The sequence below is a fragment of the Mastacembelus armatus genome, chromosome 9 (assembly GCF_900324485.2).
Source record: "Mastacembelus armatus chromosome 9, fMasArm1.2, whole genome shotgun sequence".
NCBI classification, from domain to species: Eukaryota; Metazoa; Chordata; class Actinopteri; order Synbranchiformes; family Mastacembelidae; genus Mastacembelus; species Mastacembelus armatus.
In genome coordinates, this window is record NC_046641.1 from 7,882,480 (window position 1) to 7,900,183 (window position 17,704).

Below are 17,704 nucleotides of genomic sequence, written 5' to 3' on the forward strand. Positions count from 1 at the left end.
CGCCGGTGAACGCAGCACGATGAGGGGGCGTGGCCTGGGCTGGAGGCTCGTTCGGCCATGTTAGTTTCCTCAGCTCTTGACGGACGATGAGAGAGGAGCCATGGCCTTGTCACTGAGCGGAGACGATGAGGAATATGATTCAGAGTCTGAGCAGGTCAGACCTCTTACTTTGCATTATATGAGTCCTCGGTGTTTCGGGGATTTTTCGGTCAGTGTCCTGTGTGAAGGGAAGCTGTTTGAGAGCTGAACGCCGTGTTTCCTCCGGCTCCGCTTGGTTTTCTTCTTCTGTGTCTACTCGAGTTGAAAGGAGGAATGTGTATTTTAAATATTCACCACTTGCCCCAGTTATAGAGACGATTACCTAGATAGACCCATATTACAGAGCGTTAAATAGGCTCGGGCTGCTTATCTAGACCGACAGCCCAGCCTCCTTGAACATCATCTATCATGTTGGCCACAACTGACCCGTTTTGTGCTGACCCCCCTACGGCAGCTTCATACAGCAGTCTTACTGTGGCTGTGACAAGAGCCTCGGTGTCCCCCTTTAGCCTCCCATTAAAGCTGTGATGTACTCTTCTACACTGGCCTCCCACGTTTCCTCGTGTTTTTCTCGATCAGTGTCCTCATACTTCCTAAACTTGCCCCACTAGTCTGGGCCTTTAAGAGGCTTCGGGCAAAGTGTTGTTGGAGCAGGGGCCGAGGAGGGGGATGGGGAGAGGGAACAATGAAGTGGCTCTGCTTCTGCTGCCTGGTAGTCCAGGTCTGCCGAAACCGGGGTCCAGTGACCACTCAGAAACCTGGCAAAAATGATGTTTGGGTTGATGCCAGCTGTGTTTTGTCCACCAGGACGCGGAGTACACTCAGCACTGTGTCTTACGAGGCCCCTTAGGACAAAGTTTTGGTCTGTGCTGTGAAGTGCATCCACAGCATGAATGCTGTCCAGCAGGGGTTTTGTGGGGTGTTGCATGAGTCCACATTAGTCCTCTGGCATGTACAGTTCAGGAGACATGTGAGAGACACATCCTTGAGCGTACAATGTTTATAACTGCACCACCCATTGACGCTCCTCCATCAAAGAGGGTATTCTGACCCCGTCTGTTGTGACACACTGGTATTTGTGTTAAGAATCGCTGTACGTGAGCGGCAAATGATGAGTCTTGTGACTTCCTTCCACTGAAATCAGTGCTGGTGAATATGGAGCATTTTTTTTTGTTCACAGGTCTCAGAGGCCAATCCCAGATTCCTGTGCTGTTACTGTGCAGAGTTACAGTAAAGACAGGTCAGCTGATAGGTGCATTGGCATCCACACACTGCAGAGTGGCTGAGCCTGCGCTGATTTGTTTGTAGCCACAGTTTGATTTATTTTCCAAGATGTTCAGGACAGGGAAGAGACGACAACAATAAACTGTTATGGTGGGAACTTTGCACAGCAGACACTTTAAGTTATTCTGCAAGTATGACATTAAACATCACTTTAAAGATGATTTGTCTTTTGACAAAAGGACACTTGTGTCAGATATGGTCAGCCAAAAAAAAAAAAAAGCAGCTGATCTACAAAAAATGTGATAATCCAGCAGCAGTAGCCCTTCCTTTGATATCTTCCGTGGTAGTCAGATAAATTTATGGAAAGCTGTCGGATGGAGCAAGTCCTATTTTAACTAAACACTCCAAAGTTCTCCTGAGGCCAAGTGCTAAGAAGAAGAGTTTCTGGTAAACAGAAACATGTTGTTGATCAGGACTGGTTTCTCCTCTCTTTCTGGGTACTGTCATTCAGAAAGCATTCGTCTTAGATTGTCGTTGGACTGGAAAGGCTTATTCTATTTCAGGCTTTTTTTCTTTTTACCTGTGTGATCGGTCCACACTGCTCTAGTATTGTGTGTAAGTGCTCAAAGAGCAGCGTTTATCAGTATGTATGAGCTATTCAAATCAGTAACACAATGAATGACTCCAAAGACTCACACTAAATCACAACCTCCTCTGAGTTTATTTTTATCCATCTCTCGTAGTCCTGTATTCAAACAGCTGCCACCAGTAAGACTAATGTGTTGCCAAGGTAACCGCTCCTGCTCCAGCAAGAATCACTGTAATGGTCTGGGATTTGTGTGATTTTCATAATCTTACAGTCCTGCCCTGACAACATGGGCGAGGCTCAAAACACACGAGATGTTCACGAATGTGAATTTAGGGTCGTTGATTCAAAGTCAGGTGGTTTTGTTTGTGCGTGGGTGCTGAGTCCTTTCCCTCCCAAACAATAATTACATCTTGTGTAACATACTCTCACGACTCACACAATGTGTCCATGTAATTCACCCAATAGGTCAGCACGCAAGAAGGTAACTCTTTGATTACATAAATGTGTTGTTTTGATTCTGGTTTCCCAAACGTAAAGATTGCTGTTTGCAGATATATAGTTGTGGAAATTAAAAAAAAAAAAAAAGGTAAAGATGTCACCAGAGCGCCTGTTCACAATTTTCTGACGTTTTACAGTCCAGACAAATCTTCTGTACCAACATTGATCAATAATGAAAGTTACTGAAGCCCTACAGTTTAAATGGCAGAAAATGTAGCAGCAACTATTTAGATATTCCAGTAATCATTAATCTCCTCCTCTAAAATGTTATGGTGTAATGCTTGTCTTTGTCAGACCTGACAGTAACCTGAATATCTTGGGACGTTTGGACTGTTGGTTGGACAAAAGCAGATTTTGTGTTGGCACTTTTGGCTGTGGGAAATTATAACATGTTTAATTGTTGATGAAAATATGATGCTCATGTGGAAAGACAATCTTTTATCTGTTTAAGTTTCCAGATGCCTTTATTTCCTGAAAGAGTTCTGTTATTTCTTAAATTAGGCCTAAATGTTAAAAAACATGTTTGGTCTTGAACTTTTTTCTATATGTGGAAGTTTTCAGTTTTCACTGATCACAAAAAGAAATCGATAGAAACTTAGAAAATAACTGCTGCTATCAATGCAGTGATGTCTGGTGATGGTCAAACAAGATTCTGAAAAGCTTATTATGACAAAAATGAACACATGAATCACCTTTGTGTGATGCTGATGCAACATATCATGCATCATTTTGATATCTGTCCTGATGCTCAGTTTCAGGAGCTCAGCACAGATAAGCTGACTGCTATACAGCATGTCCTGTCACAGTGGCTGACACATTTGTGGTTGCCAGATACGAACGTGTCAGAATGACAGAATATGTCTTAATTTCAAACTCACTGTCTATCTTCCAGCAGCGGGCCACCAACCGGCCAAAGCCTAAAGTGGGGACGTCATCTGGAGTTAAGCTGCCATCTAACCGCAGCTCGTCCGGAGCCAGGCGCAGGAGGACACGCTGCCGAAGGTGTGAGGCATGCCTCCGGACCGAATGTGGAGAGTGTCACTTCTGCAAGGACATGAAGAAGTTTGGAGGACCCGGGCGCATGAAGCAGTCCTGCATTATGAGACAGTGCATCGCGGTGAGTCAGTAGCAGTGGGAGGACTGTAGTGATTACACATTCACGAGGCAGTGCACTACAGGTGGATTTGTATTTTAGAAAGAATTCGCTACATTTACCAATAAAAACCTCTCAAGAAAATTGTTTTAGAAATTACCAGCCACTGAAAAAAGGAATGCTCTGTACCAAACTTGCTTCTCAAAAAGGAAACATAACTGAAGACACAGTTTATTGGTGTTAAATGTATTTATTCTGCTTTCGTCTTTGTTCTTGACCAATGCAGCCCGTCCTGCCCCACACAGCAGTGTGCGTGGTGTGTAAAGAGGCAGGGAAGGAGGACACGCTGGAGGAAGAAGAGGACAAGTTCAACTTTATGCTGATGGAGTGCTCTATCTGCAATGAGATTGTCCATCCCAACTGCCTCAAGGTACACTGGGCCAGTTGAACAAGGTGTTCACACACTGACTTCTTTGTGTTAGTAGTGTGCCAGGTCATCGCAACATAAGTGTGAGTGACTCAGGCTGTAATCACCACGAGTAAACTGATGTGGAAATGGTGTTGTACTCAAAACACACTCACTGTTCTTGTCGGGTTCTAAATTTATAATGGCCCTAGCATATACATCATCATGTTCGAGCATTTAACTCACACCATGTTCAAGAAAAAATAGGGACATTAACTGAATGACAAAAATTTAGCTCATGACCTTAAAGGAACATTTGAAAGCAGATGTTTGCTGACATGTTGGACACGTAAGATAAAGGCAAAACAACATGTAAAGCAGCACACACCTTCTTTCTACCTGTTATGTAAAAAACACAAGAGGTGGCACAGGCTTGGTCAAACCAGTTTTTCAAACATGCACTGTCTAGTTGTTTAGCAGCATGCAAGGACTCAGATATTTTATCTATATATATTTTTTGTTTTATGCATACCATCTAAGAATTTAAATAGAGAGATTAGAGACATTCAGAGGTGCATATTTAAGTTCCTCAAGTACAACATGTTTTAATTCTGCTTCCCTTTTCAGCTCAATGCTCGAGGCAAAAGGCTGCATGTTAAGTATGGCTGAGAACTGTGCTGACCTGCCAAACAGGCACACGTCACAACAGTCACTTTCACTTCCCTCATCTTGCTTGTTAAACAAACTGTACATAGGAATCCGTTAAAGCTTGTTCTTGTTGTTGGTGAATTCCAGCTCATTTTCTCGTTGGTTTATCAGGTGAGTGATGCCTCAGGAGTGGTGAACGATGAACTTCCTAACTGCTGGGAATGTCCCAAGTGCAACCACGCTGGGAAAAGTGGGAAAGTGAGTACAAATATTTGTGAGTCAGAGGATTTAGATTAGGCAGCAGAGGAGTAATTTCACTGTGAAAGTGGTAAAAAAGTAACTTTTAACTCGGTGGGGGATGGGGGTAATTCTTATAGATGACTCATAGATGATAATTTTCTTCTTTCAGTATTGTTGCCACTGTTTTGGTTTATGTGTTGATCAGTTTGTCACTTCCTGTTTATAATTTTGTAGTTGTGACTAGGTTTGTCAGAGGAGCAGGAAACCACTGAAACACAACACATTTTTTTAGTTTGTGTTTTGCTGTATTAAGGTGCACTTGCAGCACATATGGTTTTCACTGTCACTATAGGCTAAAGGTATAAAGTTGTTTTTTGCCATTTTTGTCCCCTTTGGTATTGAAGCAAAAAAGGGGTCCAGGGTTCAAATACGCCTCCAACCTCCCTGGCTCTCTGCTGAGGGAACAGAAGCCTGTGAAGGAGGAGGGGGACGTTTCTTCTGCAGCCAAGAAGAGACCAGACAGAGAGGAGACGCCCAGGCACAGGCCTGAGGAGTCTCTCCACCGACAGCCACCACTGCTGTCCCCCAGCAGCCTGTCAAGGCCCAGGCCCGAGGACAAACTCAGGAAGAAGAGGAAGCTCTTTGATGATGATGAGGAAGAGGATCTCAGTGTGAGGAAGAAGGTTTGTGTCAGTTACAAAGACATTTTTAGGCATTTTATATTAAATGCTTTTACTTTTATTAAAGTAAGGAGAAGGAAAGGAATGTAAGTAAGTTTCACTTTTTCCCATCAGGAAAAGTCAGATGATCCTTATTTTTCCAAACTTCTGCACCAGATCAAGACAGAAGACGAGGATGATGATGGATATGAGGAAGAGGATGAAGAAGGAAGGGAGCCTCACTTCCGGAGCAGTGTAGAAAGGAAAGGGCGTTTTGGAGATGCTGAAGAAGACGGAGATGACAGAGACTCTAAGACCGATGTTTTGAACTCCTGCATTAAAACTCCAGTTGCAGACAGCGACCAGTCTCACTGCAGCTCTCCACAGGCCGGCCCCAGCAGTGAGGGAGGAAGCGAGACTCAGGAAAAAGGTCCACGTCCAAAAGCTCGACGCAAGCGGCGTTTACCTAATAGAGAGCTGAGCCGAGAGCTAAGCAAAGCACTGAACCAGGAAATCCAGAAGACGGAGGACTGCCTGGCCAACGAGAACCGCCAGCCCCTAAAGGTGGAGCCAGAGACGGAAAACGAAGAACCCAAGAGGCTGTTCCGCAACGGCAGTGAGCTCGGGGATCAGAGGCCCCACCTCAAGCCCAAAGAGATGAACGGGACTCCCTGGGAGCTGCGCCACTTCTACCCGAGTAGGATCACACCACTGGGCTTCAATAGGAGCACCCCAACCAACCGACCAGTGCCCCCACGCTCCCCTCCCAAGTGTGTCCAAATGGAGCGACATGTCATTCGACCGCCTCCGATAAGCCCGCCTCCTGACAGACTGCCTCTAAAAGATGGTAAAACACATGCTATACAACGCGAGGTCTGGATGAAGATCTTTCGCTTTCTCACACACAAGGAACTATGTGTCTGCATGAGAGTTTGCAAGACGTGGAACAGATGGTAAATACTCAGCGACCACCAAAACACATGTTCACGTATATGTTTAAAAAAATAATAAATGTCTTACTATTTTCAATGTAATGGAATGTACACATTTTTCTGTTGTAAGTCTGAAGCAAGTTTTAAGTGTGTGTGCTGTTTAAGTGGCTTGATTTGACTGTGTATCATTAAGAGAATGTGTTTTTGATGTATAGGTGCTGTGATAAGAGGCTTTGGACAAAGATTGATCTAAACCGCTGCACCTCCATCACTCCACTCATGCTAAGTGGGATTATTCGTCGACAGCCAGTTTCACTGGACCTCAGCTGGACCAACATTTCCAAGAAACAATTAAGCTGGCTTATTAATAGATTACCAGGTACCCAGCTTAGAGTGGCTCTTCATCTCTTGACAAGGAAATTGTCTCTTTTCTTCCTCATCAGCATTTTAAAGTGCTGCTGGCTCTTTCAGGTCTGCGGGTGTTAAGGTTATCAGGATGTTCTTGGGCTGCTGTGTCTGCACTCTGCACCACCAGCTGCCCTCTGCTGCGCACCCTGGACGTCCAGTGGGTGGAGGGACTCAAAGATGCACAGATGAGGGACCTCCTCTCACCTCCGACAGACAACAGACCAGGTAACTCAGCGCTTACATGGGTGGGGGTTTTATTCCCATCTCCAATGCTTAAATGTACGAATCCATGTTGGTTCCTGCTCTGTTACGCTTTAGGTAGAGCCTGTCCACTTTAAATATCTTTGTTTCCTCAGACCTCCTGCTTCAGGTCTTACGACTAAAATATAGGTCCTTATTTAAGCTTTTGGACATCCTAGATGTCCTTGTAGACTACACTGAATCTGTTGTCAAAGCACAGGAATTGATCAGTGGTTCTTTACGTGACAGGTCAGCTGGATAACCGCTGCAAGCTGCGGAATGTGGAGGACCTGCGGCTGGCAGGGCTGGACATCACCGACACGTCTTTACGTCTCATCAGTCGGCAGATGCCTTTGCTGTCCAGGCTGGACCTGAGCTACTGCAACCACATCAACGACCAGTCAGTGAACCTGCTGACAGCAGCAGGGACCACGACCAGAGATTCCCTCACAGAAATCAACCTGTCAGGTGAGAACCGGGAGCTGAGAAACAGTACTGTACAGTGGCAGCACAGCTGCTGAGACTGAAAAAGGGGTTGACATACTGTAGTAAGCTCTATACATTCACTATGTTGAGTTATCTGTAAGTAGACCAGTGTGTGTTACATCTTCATTAATCCATTAGGTCAGCAACAGATAAGAGTTGAACCATAAAGGAACAAAAATGAGCTCCACCAATGTGATAACATGACAAAAACAGAATGAAGAGTCAAGTAGTGTATATGTAGTAGCTACAGGAAGTGGAAGGACTAGTTGCTGGCAAGTAAGGTGCATCACAGCTGTTGCTGTTCAATATATGAGTACTGTGTACACTTTGAGTCCTTGAAATGACATCTTTCTGAAACTAAAATGACAAATTCCAAAAAGCTAGTAAATGAGTATAAAATTCAGACTTGTTTCCATTTGCTCTGTTTGATAAGAAGTCATGTGGGAATTACACCAAACTAAATAAACCAGTATGACAACATAGAATGAGGACAGCAGGCCTAGAGAGCTGACTGTCAACATATTTCATCGCTCAGATTGTACGAATTATTCATTTTAAAAGCAGGTGGCAAAACACACACCAAATGAGAAATTTTACAAAGCTGTTTACAAGCTATGCAGCTTCTCTTGAAAAGAATATAGTTAAGCTGCCTGTCATCATTGTAAATGAGTTGTAAATGACATAAGTCTGCCCACCAGGACACGTTTTGATAAACCAGCGTGGGAAAAGACAGGATTGTGTAAGAATTGTGTCTTTTCTGTATCATTTGCATTTGTCCTGTTTGCACAATTTGCATGTAGATGTTGTACTTGATGTTAAAGAATAGGATTTTCTGTGCCTTTTTTAAAAGTTAGGTTTGTGACTGACTATTGTGCTCTGCTTCTCTATAGTTTGTAACCGGGTCACAGACCGTTCCCTAAACTTTTTCAAGCGCTGTGGAAGCATCTGTCAGATCGACCTTCGTTTCTGCAAGCAGGTGTCCAAGACGGCCTGTGAAAGGTTCATCGCAGAGATGTCCGTGAGCGTACAATTTCGACTCAGAGAGGACAAACTGCTGCAGAAGACCAGCTAGTTCCCAGCGGGACAAAAAAATGATCGAGAGACTGTCTTTGCACTTAACGGAATTTTTTTTTTTTTTTTTTTTTTTTAAAACTGTTCCACATGGTAAGTCTTTGAATCAGTGTTGTTGCAAACAAGCTGAAACCTGAGACTGAGCTCTGGATGGAGATCTTAGATGGACTCAAATGTAAAATGAGGAAGCATTCACTGGATAGATAAAGAGGAAATGGCATGCATGTATTTGTGTTAAGATTGTACTTTTATAAAGATGTGCTCGTAATTGACTGTTGAGTTGTTTATTTTTATTCTTTAAATATTTGAAAACAGTATTTTTATACAGACATCATTTCATGAGTTTACAGTGTCTCAGGAGCTCAGTGTCACACAGAGACGAAACGGTATGTGAGCCGAAAAGCGTTTTCATCCCCACTTTTACCTTCATACCAGTGTCTCTTATGTGCCAAAATCTGTATTAAACTTCAGTACGAGACAAAAAATGTACAGTTATATCTGGCTAAGTTATTGTAAATACTACCTGAATGTTTAGAATGTATTTCAAGAATAACACAGCCAACTTCATATTCTTGTTACAGCCTCATATCTTCAGATACCTTTTTAATGAACTGTTCAATGTGTTTGGAGTTTTCATTGACATAACATTTTTTATTATTTTTTTTTTTAATTACTATGATTATTATTATTATTACAGGTTGTATTTATTAATTCCCCCAAATATGGGTGGTTTGAGCCAGGTGCAGCACCCAGGTGGTGGGATTGAACACCCAAAAGCCAAAGTCAAGTGACATTACCACTGACTTTCTATAATGCAGTTATCCACACATGTGGCTTTTCTATACAGGTTTATATTAGGAACTAATTAAGACCTTTGCAAATCTATCATTTGCATATACATAAGATATCCATACAGTAGGTGTTGTTTGTAATTTGGGTGTTTTGCTGTAATCTGATGTCACCTCAGGTGAATGTGATCATGTTTATATGTGTAAATCCAAAAAGTATGTGCTAATATGCATTAAAAGTTTCACTTGTACAGTCATTGAGTTTTCTGTTTTCTTTGCCATATTCTGACAGAACTGACCAATACCAGGTTGACTTGCTCTCTGAAGCAGGGGTCATGTGGCTCCAAACGGTTGGAGCTTGTACCTCTTAAAATGAGCCAATGTCTGCCACATGATGGATCCCACTGACCTTGTTGATCCCCTCACTTTTCCTCCAGCTTCACCAGCATGTCGCCGTCACTGGTTCTGTGATTTTTTTTAAAAATAAAAACAGACTGACATGCAACATGTCCATATTTCTTTTAGCACAAACTCAACTTTCAACATTGTGTCAATGTAAAGTCAAAAGTGTAATACGTCCAGTACTTTGAACGAGCCATATCAACTAATTCCTCTGGAACATGTCACGTGTCTGCAACTGGACTTTTAATGCAGGGTATGATTTTTTTTTTTTCATTACAAACATAAGTTTCTATAGCACTTGTCCCTTTAATATAGGTAAAAGATTAACTTAGTTAATGCATTCACTCCTTTTTTGTCTGTTAAATATCAGAAACATGATGTCCCAAGATAAAACTTAACTGTTTTGTCCAATTAACAGATCAAAGCCCCCAAAAATTAGTCAATGTTGTCCCAATGTTTTTGCCTTAACATAACTTCAAACAAGTATTCTATAGCTGATAAGAAATCTCTACATTAATTGATTGCACAAAAGTATTGATTATTTTACCAATGAAATGGTCTTCCACCAAAACATCACAGACACAGTTTGTGATGCATGAGTGTACAAAAACACACTTTAATTAAAACCTTTAATTACCAAAATAACAAGTTCAACATTCCCAAATTCACAGACCAAACCTTGCACACAATTACACCCTCTCCAAAGGAAAAGTGCAATCTGCTCAGCTACTGTTCATGATTGTAAGGGACAGCAGCAATGTCGACTTTGTGTGGGTGCAGTATGGAGCTACTTCAAAATGAGCAGGATTAGGGGAAAAGAATACCAAACCAAACTGAGTTTGACAGGTGGAGAAGATGGGGGATATAACATAAGTAGTGCCATAAGGCTTCTTGTCATGCTCTGGTTCAACAGGGACAGGGAGTTCAGGCAAATCTATGCAGATTCAACACATTTCAAACCACCTGGCAGGAAAATAACAAACTACCCCAATCAAAGGGACATTTCAATGATCTGATAGTTACACAATTTAAATGGAAAAAAATAGATATATACATCTCATATGGATCAATATATGCAAATGTACATTAGTAAGTTGTTATTTCTATATACTTTCTATACCACAGGTTTCAGCAAACTTTTCACTATATCTTTGAATAGTTAGTTCAATACATTACTCCTACATGAGAGGGAATCAAAGTATTAAGACACTTCATTCCACTCCCAACGATATACAACAATGAGAAAAATTAAAAACATTCATTGTTTCACATCCACAGTTCAGCTGGAAAATAGGGAAGATGTTTGGATGAGTTAGCACCGGTTTTTGTCTTTTGTCTCCACTAAAATGCTGAGAGAGGTGACAGCGGAGATTAGCTATTGCTGTAATGACAGACTTTGTTCATTTTAATGTGTAATGCTTTGCAATAACTGCTTCTATAACAAAATAAGCAAATTAAGTTAAAATGAAGAATGCAACAACTTCATCTTAAATCGCCAGTATTGATCACCACCCTTGAATTCTTGAGTCACAATGGCTGAGCACCTGCTCATTTGTAGGCTGAGTAACACTACACTTGAAATTATACAAAAAGAACAGTGATTTCTAATTAGCTTTTTCCACTGACCTAAAAAAAGTTCAGTCAAGTTCAGACAATAATAAAGTGAATTCACTCTAGCTCTGCCAGTGGGGTTGTGAGCAGTGGTACAGTGTCAATGTGCTGAAGAATCAACAGACACACTGGCCCACCCATTAGAGGGGGGAAAATGGGTGAGAATCATAAGGATAATGACCCATTATTTAGTTCCTAGTTCACGTACCCTTTCTCTCTCTCATTCTACTGTGGACAGGTTGTGTGTGTGTGTGTGTGTGTGTGTGTGTGTGTGTGCGCGCGTGTCTCCTCTGTGTTACTAAGATACGTCACTTGCAGCAGTTGTAAGGAGAGGTGCTCTAAAGAGGACTCAGCAGAGCCAAGCACCAGCTACACTTCACAGGCAGATCAGAGGCTGAGGAATTGCGTTGAACAAAGCTGCACATGGCTGCGTGCCACACATTCTTTGTGTTGAAAATTTGTAAGAAAAGCAAATGTAGGAATGACCACACAGAGATATGTTTACTTGCCTCTGAGTCACAAGGAGTACAATCCTATGCTCTGCCCACTGGTGAAACCAGAGTCCAATTCTTCAGAAAAACACATTTCTTATAACATTTCACTGTGCAAATAAAGTGAGAATTTAGGGAGTAGAAACATGGAACATCACAAAATAAGTCTTTATGAGCTGCATGGTGGAGTTAAGGTACAGTCTCAGTTTGGGCCGCTGCCCTGAAGCAGGTGCTGTGGTGTTGCAAAGGTGCATTAGGACTTGAAAACGTGTACGGCTCTCACGACATACTGCCTGCAGATCGGGCACTCGCTCATCCTCTTACCACACTTGGTGCAGGTGACCATGTGGCCGCATTCCAGGAGAACACAGTCGATCATGGCGTCCATACAGATCCTGCAGAGGTTCTCGTCGTGGATTGTCAGTGGGCCCTTCTCACCGTCTGCAAGACGAAGGGTAAGACAATTGGAAACGTTAAGAAACAATGCAAAAAACAAAATACTCTGCAGCTTAAGCAAACCCTTTATCTTATCCAGTGTATCTTATCTTGGGAAAGTCATGTTTACAATCGCCTGAAAAATTACAATGCCTGTTATGGCTATGTGTCAAGATATTTCCATGACAACCACACTGGAAACGTGCCGTTAAGGGAATGACTATACATGGCTAAAATGCTCCTCAGTATAATTAGCTTTCCATATCAAGCACATGAAGAGATGACCAATGGAAACTGATCGCATGGTGGACCAATGTCCCATGTGAATGACAAATGTAACTGAACTATTACAAAAAAATGAACATTCATTCTTATTCACAGTGAATGCGATTCAACCAGAGGGTCACATATGAGGATTTCACAAAACAGAAAAGTTGCATCATGTTTGGGTACAGGTTCACAGTAAATTCAGATGTGGTGGTGGTGATGTTAGACTTTGTACAATGGAGTGATGAGCCACAGGAGGTATGTGTGACTGCAGCAGTGACGTGCAAGAAATCCACAAGCCTTACCTCCAATGGCACCGTTGCAGACAGGAGGGGGGAAGGCCACCACTTTAGTGTGGAAGGAGTGAAGCAAGCAAGAGACATTACATCATGACTCTGAATGGGTAAACTCACTTGAATGAGTCTGCCCATGTTTAGAAGTGAGCTGTGTAGGTACTGCAAATTATCATTACTCAACTGGTGTAATGTAATCAGAAGCAACAAAGATATTAGGTTATTCAGGTTAAAAACAGGATGTGGCTCTTAACATCTAGAACAGTGCAAACAGATGCATGTCAGCTTACCTGTGGTTACAGTACTGCTCACATTTTCCACTGCAAAACAGAAATCAGACTCAGCGCAGAAAAAGTACCGGGCAGGGGTCAATATTTCAATTAAAACTAACACTATATGAGATCTTTTATTCAAAAACAAATTAAATGAAGTATGATGATTCATAATTATCAACTAATAAATAATGCAAAAAAAACTGCCAACAGCATTATCAAGCACAGTATTTACACAGTGACTAAATTAAAACCCACATGATTTCCTGTTCTCCTCGGTCTCTCTGTACAGTCTGCTGACACGCTCCACCAGCTCCCACTTCTCGCAGCACCCTGAATAGTTGACAAAGTTCCTGGCCAGGATTTCCTTCAACTGCCTGACAGACAGGCCCTCGATGTCCCTCAAGCTGGAGATGTCTGAGAGAGATGCTCTCGCCCGCCGACGCGTCTGAGGGCTCACCTATACATTAACATTATAAATTGGAATGAGCACTAAAATTACACTTTATTAAAAAGTATATTATACTTTGTGTTTTCCTCGTTTTGTTTTTTATGACTTTATCCTGCTTGTTCAGAATTCACTGCTTTTCTTTATCACTGCTTATTTTTTGCAAAAACCCCTTTTTGACTTTAATTTGAACATCTGAAGCATAATGCGTTCCGCAGTTTGCAAGATATAGCAATTTTTGCAGCAGGGGGTTTTTTAAAAAATTGTGCTTAGCTAAATATGTGTGATAAAGAATCTATGGCCAATAAACTGTTTTTTGTTTTTTTTCAATTCAGATTCTGCCCATAAATGTTAAGAATTATGCATGGGCTTCCCTGCATGCCAAAAACACTAAATTAAATATAATGCTGCTTCAATTAAATATCAATATGAAACATATTTGTAATGTAATTGTCAATACTTCACAGAGTCACAGATCACCTCAGGAGTGTGTTCACTGGGGTCCAGGTTGAGAAGAGTCTCTGATGTGGCGTCACCTATGTCCTGCAACACAGCAACAACAACAAACATGAGCATGCACTAAACGCACAGAACAAGCCAGTTAACTGAGGATTAGGATTAGACACCTCTGCAGCCAGCCCATTGATTCCTTAGCAAAACAATACTTCATACCTTCCATTCATAGAAAGGCTTAGTGCTCCCTAAGCAGGCCAAGTGCAAGTATTTATAGTGGATCCTCTCTCCTTGGAGCTCAGATCCCTTTTCAGTGCTAGTTGTGGTACTTCATATTCTCTTTTTTTTTTTCTTTTATCTCTTTGCTTTCTGGAATCCTGATCACTTTCTTTTTTTTACAGTTTACTACAAACCCCAGAAAAGCCAGGATGAAATAAGGAACAATAAACCTTGCTTCAACACTTTGTTTCTATATTTGTCTATGGCGTCATGTCAAGTGGTTCCCATAGACTATTTATGGCAGCTCAACAAATAGTCTCCCTGGAATGATGTACTAACATTTCCATAAATTACATAAAGACGTGGAAAAACACTAAATCTGGACTCTTCAGAAATGTAACCTTTGTACCCCTAGACCAGCTTTCACCTGTCATGTTATTAAAAAAACAAAACAAAACAAGAAAGGTCATATAATGACACGATAAAACATTGTGACTAGAAGTTAAGCTTCTGTGTTTCAGCAGGTAAATACATGGATCTTGAATATTTTAAAGCTGGTTCTGACCTGGTTGTTATCAGAACTATCACTCCTGCTGAGTGGTTCCTCATGAGAGGCGACAAAAGCAGACAGCTCAGAGGCAGATTGTGTGGTAGAAGGGGTCGGTGTATACAGGGAACGTGAATGGAGACTGCCTGTGTCTTGGTCCTCCTCTTCCTCGATGCCTTGGTGACAGAGCACCAAGTCTACCAGGTCTTCCTTTTCCCTGCAGGTATCGGTGGGGATGTTACGAAGCAGCAAGTATTGACGCAGGTCCTTTACTCGTAGACGCATGAGTCGTGGCCGCTGAAAGGCTGTTGCTTTTAGTAAATGGCATGTGGCACAAATACGCAGATTCTCCAGAAGCAAAGAGCACACCGAACAGAAGCTCCTCTTGCAGTCGCAGCAAATATACTAGGGAGGAGGGGGAAAAAGATGATGGAAATGTGAGCTTGTGGCCAAATGTCCATGTCTGTCTTTTTTACAATAAATTGTGAGATTACAGGAAAGAAAGGAAAACAGTTAAGTGGAGAAACAGATCACTGGAAAGCATATCAACGCCAGTGGGACTTTCTTGCATTTTTCAATCACTCACATCTGCTCTACCTCTCAGGCACAGAAACAGGAGGCAGCTCATCTCTTCTAAGTGACAAACATCAAACAGTAATAAATGCAAGATGTGGGATTAGACTGGCAAGATGAGCGAGTGAAGCACACAGTTCAAACAGAATGAGCCACATATGAATATCAGTGATGACATCGCAGAACCAGTACTTGTCCATCTGTCTCTGCCATCAGCTAGAACTGCAGAGCTTTTAATAAAAATGAGTATCCTCCAGGTGTAAATCCAATTAACTTTAGCCTTTCCCCACGATGCAGCTCAATACTTTTTCAGTTTTTTAGGAAACAGTAGCCAATTACCTTCTGCTGTATGAAACTGCTTTACAACTAAAAAGAATCCTATATTAAAATCCTATAAAAAAAAAAAGTGACTTTGAGAGACACACTTTGATTAATATCGCACTTAATTTTAAACCCACTTTTCAGAAAGCATGAATAAAGGAAGAACCCATTAAAAGTGTAAATATGAAAACAACTATAAAACTGTATCCACTTGCCAAAAAAATAGTTTTCCACAGCCAAATACAGCATGTTATTAGCACTTCAGCCTAAAATATTCATTTACATCCACCTCTGCTTCCCCATATGCACCTCCACCTTCTCACTAAGCTTACAGATCAAGCACTGGGGGCACCTACCTTCCTCCTGAAGACTGAGAAGGCTTGGCCACATGCCTTGCATACAAGCCCCGGACTCCCTGAGCTGGTGGGTGGGTATGTAGAGTATCCGGCACTGGGGGCGAATCTGAAGGGTCCAGCACCGGCCCCAAACCCTGGCTGCTGGCCTCTGACGGCCCCAGTACCCATGACTTCATTTAGCAGACCACAGCATGAAGCCCACATGGATGAGGCCCCTGCCTGACAGTCACAAGACAGCTTCACTTCAGTATTTCCTAATCATGTTGACGTTGTAGATAGTAAGACAAACATATAATGTATAAATAGCTGTACCACAGAAAGGATACATATGGCTGCTGCTTATGTTACAGTGTTACTTCAACACATTAAAGCGTGCAGACAGGGTCAGCAGGCAGCTACATCTCCCACAACACATACAAATACGACAATTACAAAACTCACTGAAAGCAGCAAATGAACGATGAATAAAAACCACGCTGTTGAAGTGCGTGAAACACTGAATAACTACATATGTATATATACATCGCTTTATATTCACCTGTAGTGTTTTGTTCAGTGACAGTTGTCGGAGCTGATGTGACAATTAGCTCTTAGCACAAAAAGGCAACACAACAGCCAGTTAAAGCTGGTGTTAGCCAACGCTAGCTGCTAGCTGCACATAAAGCAGGGCTGAAACCAAAACACAGAAGCGCAGAGAAAAACGCACCTTCATTGCAGCTCCGGCGTGTACACGGTGAATGCGTAGGTTGACGGTGTGACCATTGCAATGATGAGTGTCACCTAATGAGCTGAACTGGCTGAATGCGTCTCGACAAGAGGAGAGCAACGACCGAGCCCCTCCAGCTGCTGCCGCTACTTCTTCACCGCTGCTGCACCTGCAGCCTGCACGGAGCGACGTGGTTTTACTGCCCTCCTCAGGTCAAATGTAGAATTGAGTGTAATCCACGAAGGACGCTGAGGTCATGTCCTAAATCTGTCCTCTGCATTGGCTATGCATTTAAAACTGCTGGGTAATATGAGTTCAGTATCTGTAGACTCTGTATATTTAAAGTGGAGTGGATATTAATTCAATAAAATGAAGAAAATATGGAATATTTTCTAACATTTTCAGCAGTGGAACAATTACATTTAAAGTTTTTGGTTAGAAACTGGTGACCTGTCCAGGGTGCACCCCTGCCCTTCACCCAAAGAGAGCTGGGATAGGCTCCAGCAGATCCCTGTGACCCTGGTTAGGAATAAGTGGGTATAAATGATATATGGATGGATGGATGGATGGTTAGGAAATAAAGTTTATAGAAATAAACACAGTTGGAAGCTTTTTAGGTCGATATATTTATTCATCCATCCATCCAGTATCTATAACTCTATAAATCTATAATATAGCAATCATACAATAAATCCTCCTGTAGTGAGGTGATAATATTCAGATTTTGTTAAAATGTTTTAGAGGGGTGTCAATTCTGAGGCTGTAATTTGTGCTCCTGTTACGCTGCAGGCCAACTGTAATATACAGATAGTTTTTCTGCTGCTTAGCCTCATTGAGATGACTAGGATGGACAAATAATGCACCTGTTAAAGTTAATAACAAGCTGGAACCAGATGCTCCATAGATGTAATGTTGATTTTGGCACCCAATTTTATCCATATCCAAACATATCCAACTAAAACATTACATTCAGTGTCATGGTGCAGTGT

General features: G+C 42.0%; 2 protein-coding genes across 9 annotated transcripts; one reads left to right on the forward strand and one right to left on the reverse strand.

Moving 5' to 3' along the window:
• On the forward strand, positions 1-9,578 carry kdm2ba (lysine (K)-specific demethylase 2Ba). Of its 6 annotated transcripts, XM_026321826.1 has the most exons (11): positions 1-154; positions 3,243-3,467; positions 3,730-3,873; positions 4,669-4,755; positions 5,133-5,420; positions 5,532-6,349; positions 6,544-6,707; positions 6,800-6,961; positions 7,226-7,444; positions 8,161-8,201; positions 8,353-8,533. In XM_026321826.1, the coding sequence occupies exons 1-11, from the start codon at positions 101-103 to the stop codon at positions 8,380-8,382; spliced, it is 2,232 nt and encodes a 743-aa protein (XP_026177611.1). In that variant the 5' UTR covers positions 1-100; the 3' UTR covers positions 8,383-8,533. The 6 variants fall into 6 exon arrangements, with proteins under 6 accessions (XP_026177611.1, XP_026177605.1, XP_026177609.1 ...); XM_026321820.1 differs by lacking the exon at positions 8,161-8,201 and having other exon boundaries at positions 8,353-9,578; XM_026321824.1 differs by lacking the exon at positions 8,161-8,201 and having other exon boundaries at positions 5,574-6,349; positions 8,353-9,578.
• A 368-nt stretch (positions 9,579-9,946) lies between these two features.
• rnf34a (ring finger protein 34a) lies at positions 9,947-16,872 on the reverse strand. Of its 3 annotated transcripts, XM_026321827.1 has the most exons (8): positions 16,716-16,872; positions 16,010-16,228; positions 14,778-15,164; positions 14,021-14,083; positions 13,351-13,552; positions 13,111-13,140; positions 12,833-12,874; positions 9,947-12,266 (listed from the first exon to the last, which is right to left on the reverse strand). In XM_026321827.1, exons 1-8 carry the CDS (start codon positions 16,719-16,721, stop codon positions 12,079-12,081), a joined length of 1,137 nt encoding a protein of 378 aa, XP_026177612.1. In that variant the 5' UTR covers positions 16,722-16,872; the 3' UTR covers positions 9,947-12,078. The 3 variants fall into 3 exon arrangements, with proteins under 3 accessions (XP_026177612.1, XP_026177613.1, XP_026177614.1); XM_026321828.1 differs by lacking the exon at positions 12,833-12,874; XM_026321829.1 differs by lacking the exon at positions 12,833-12,874 and having other exon boundaries at positions 16,010-16,263.
• Positions 16,873-17,704: the final 832 nt, after the last annotated feature.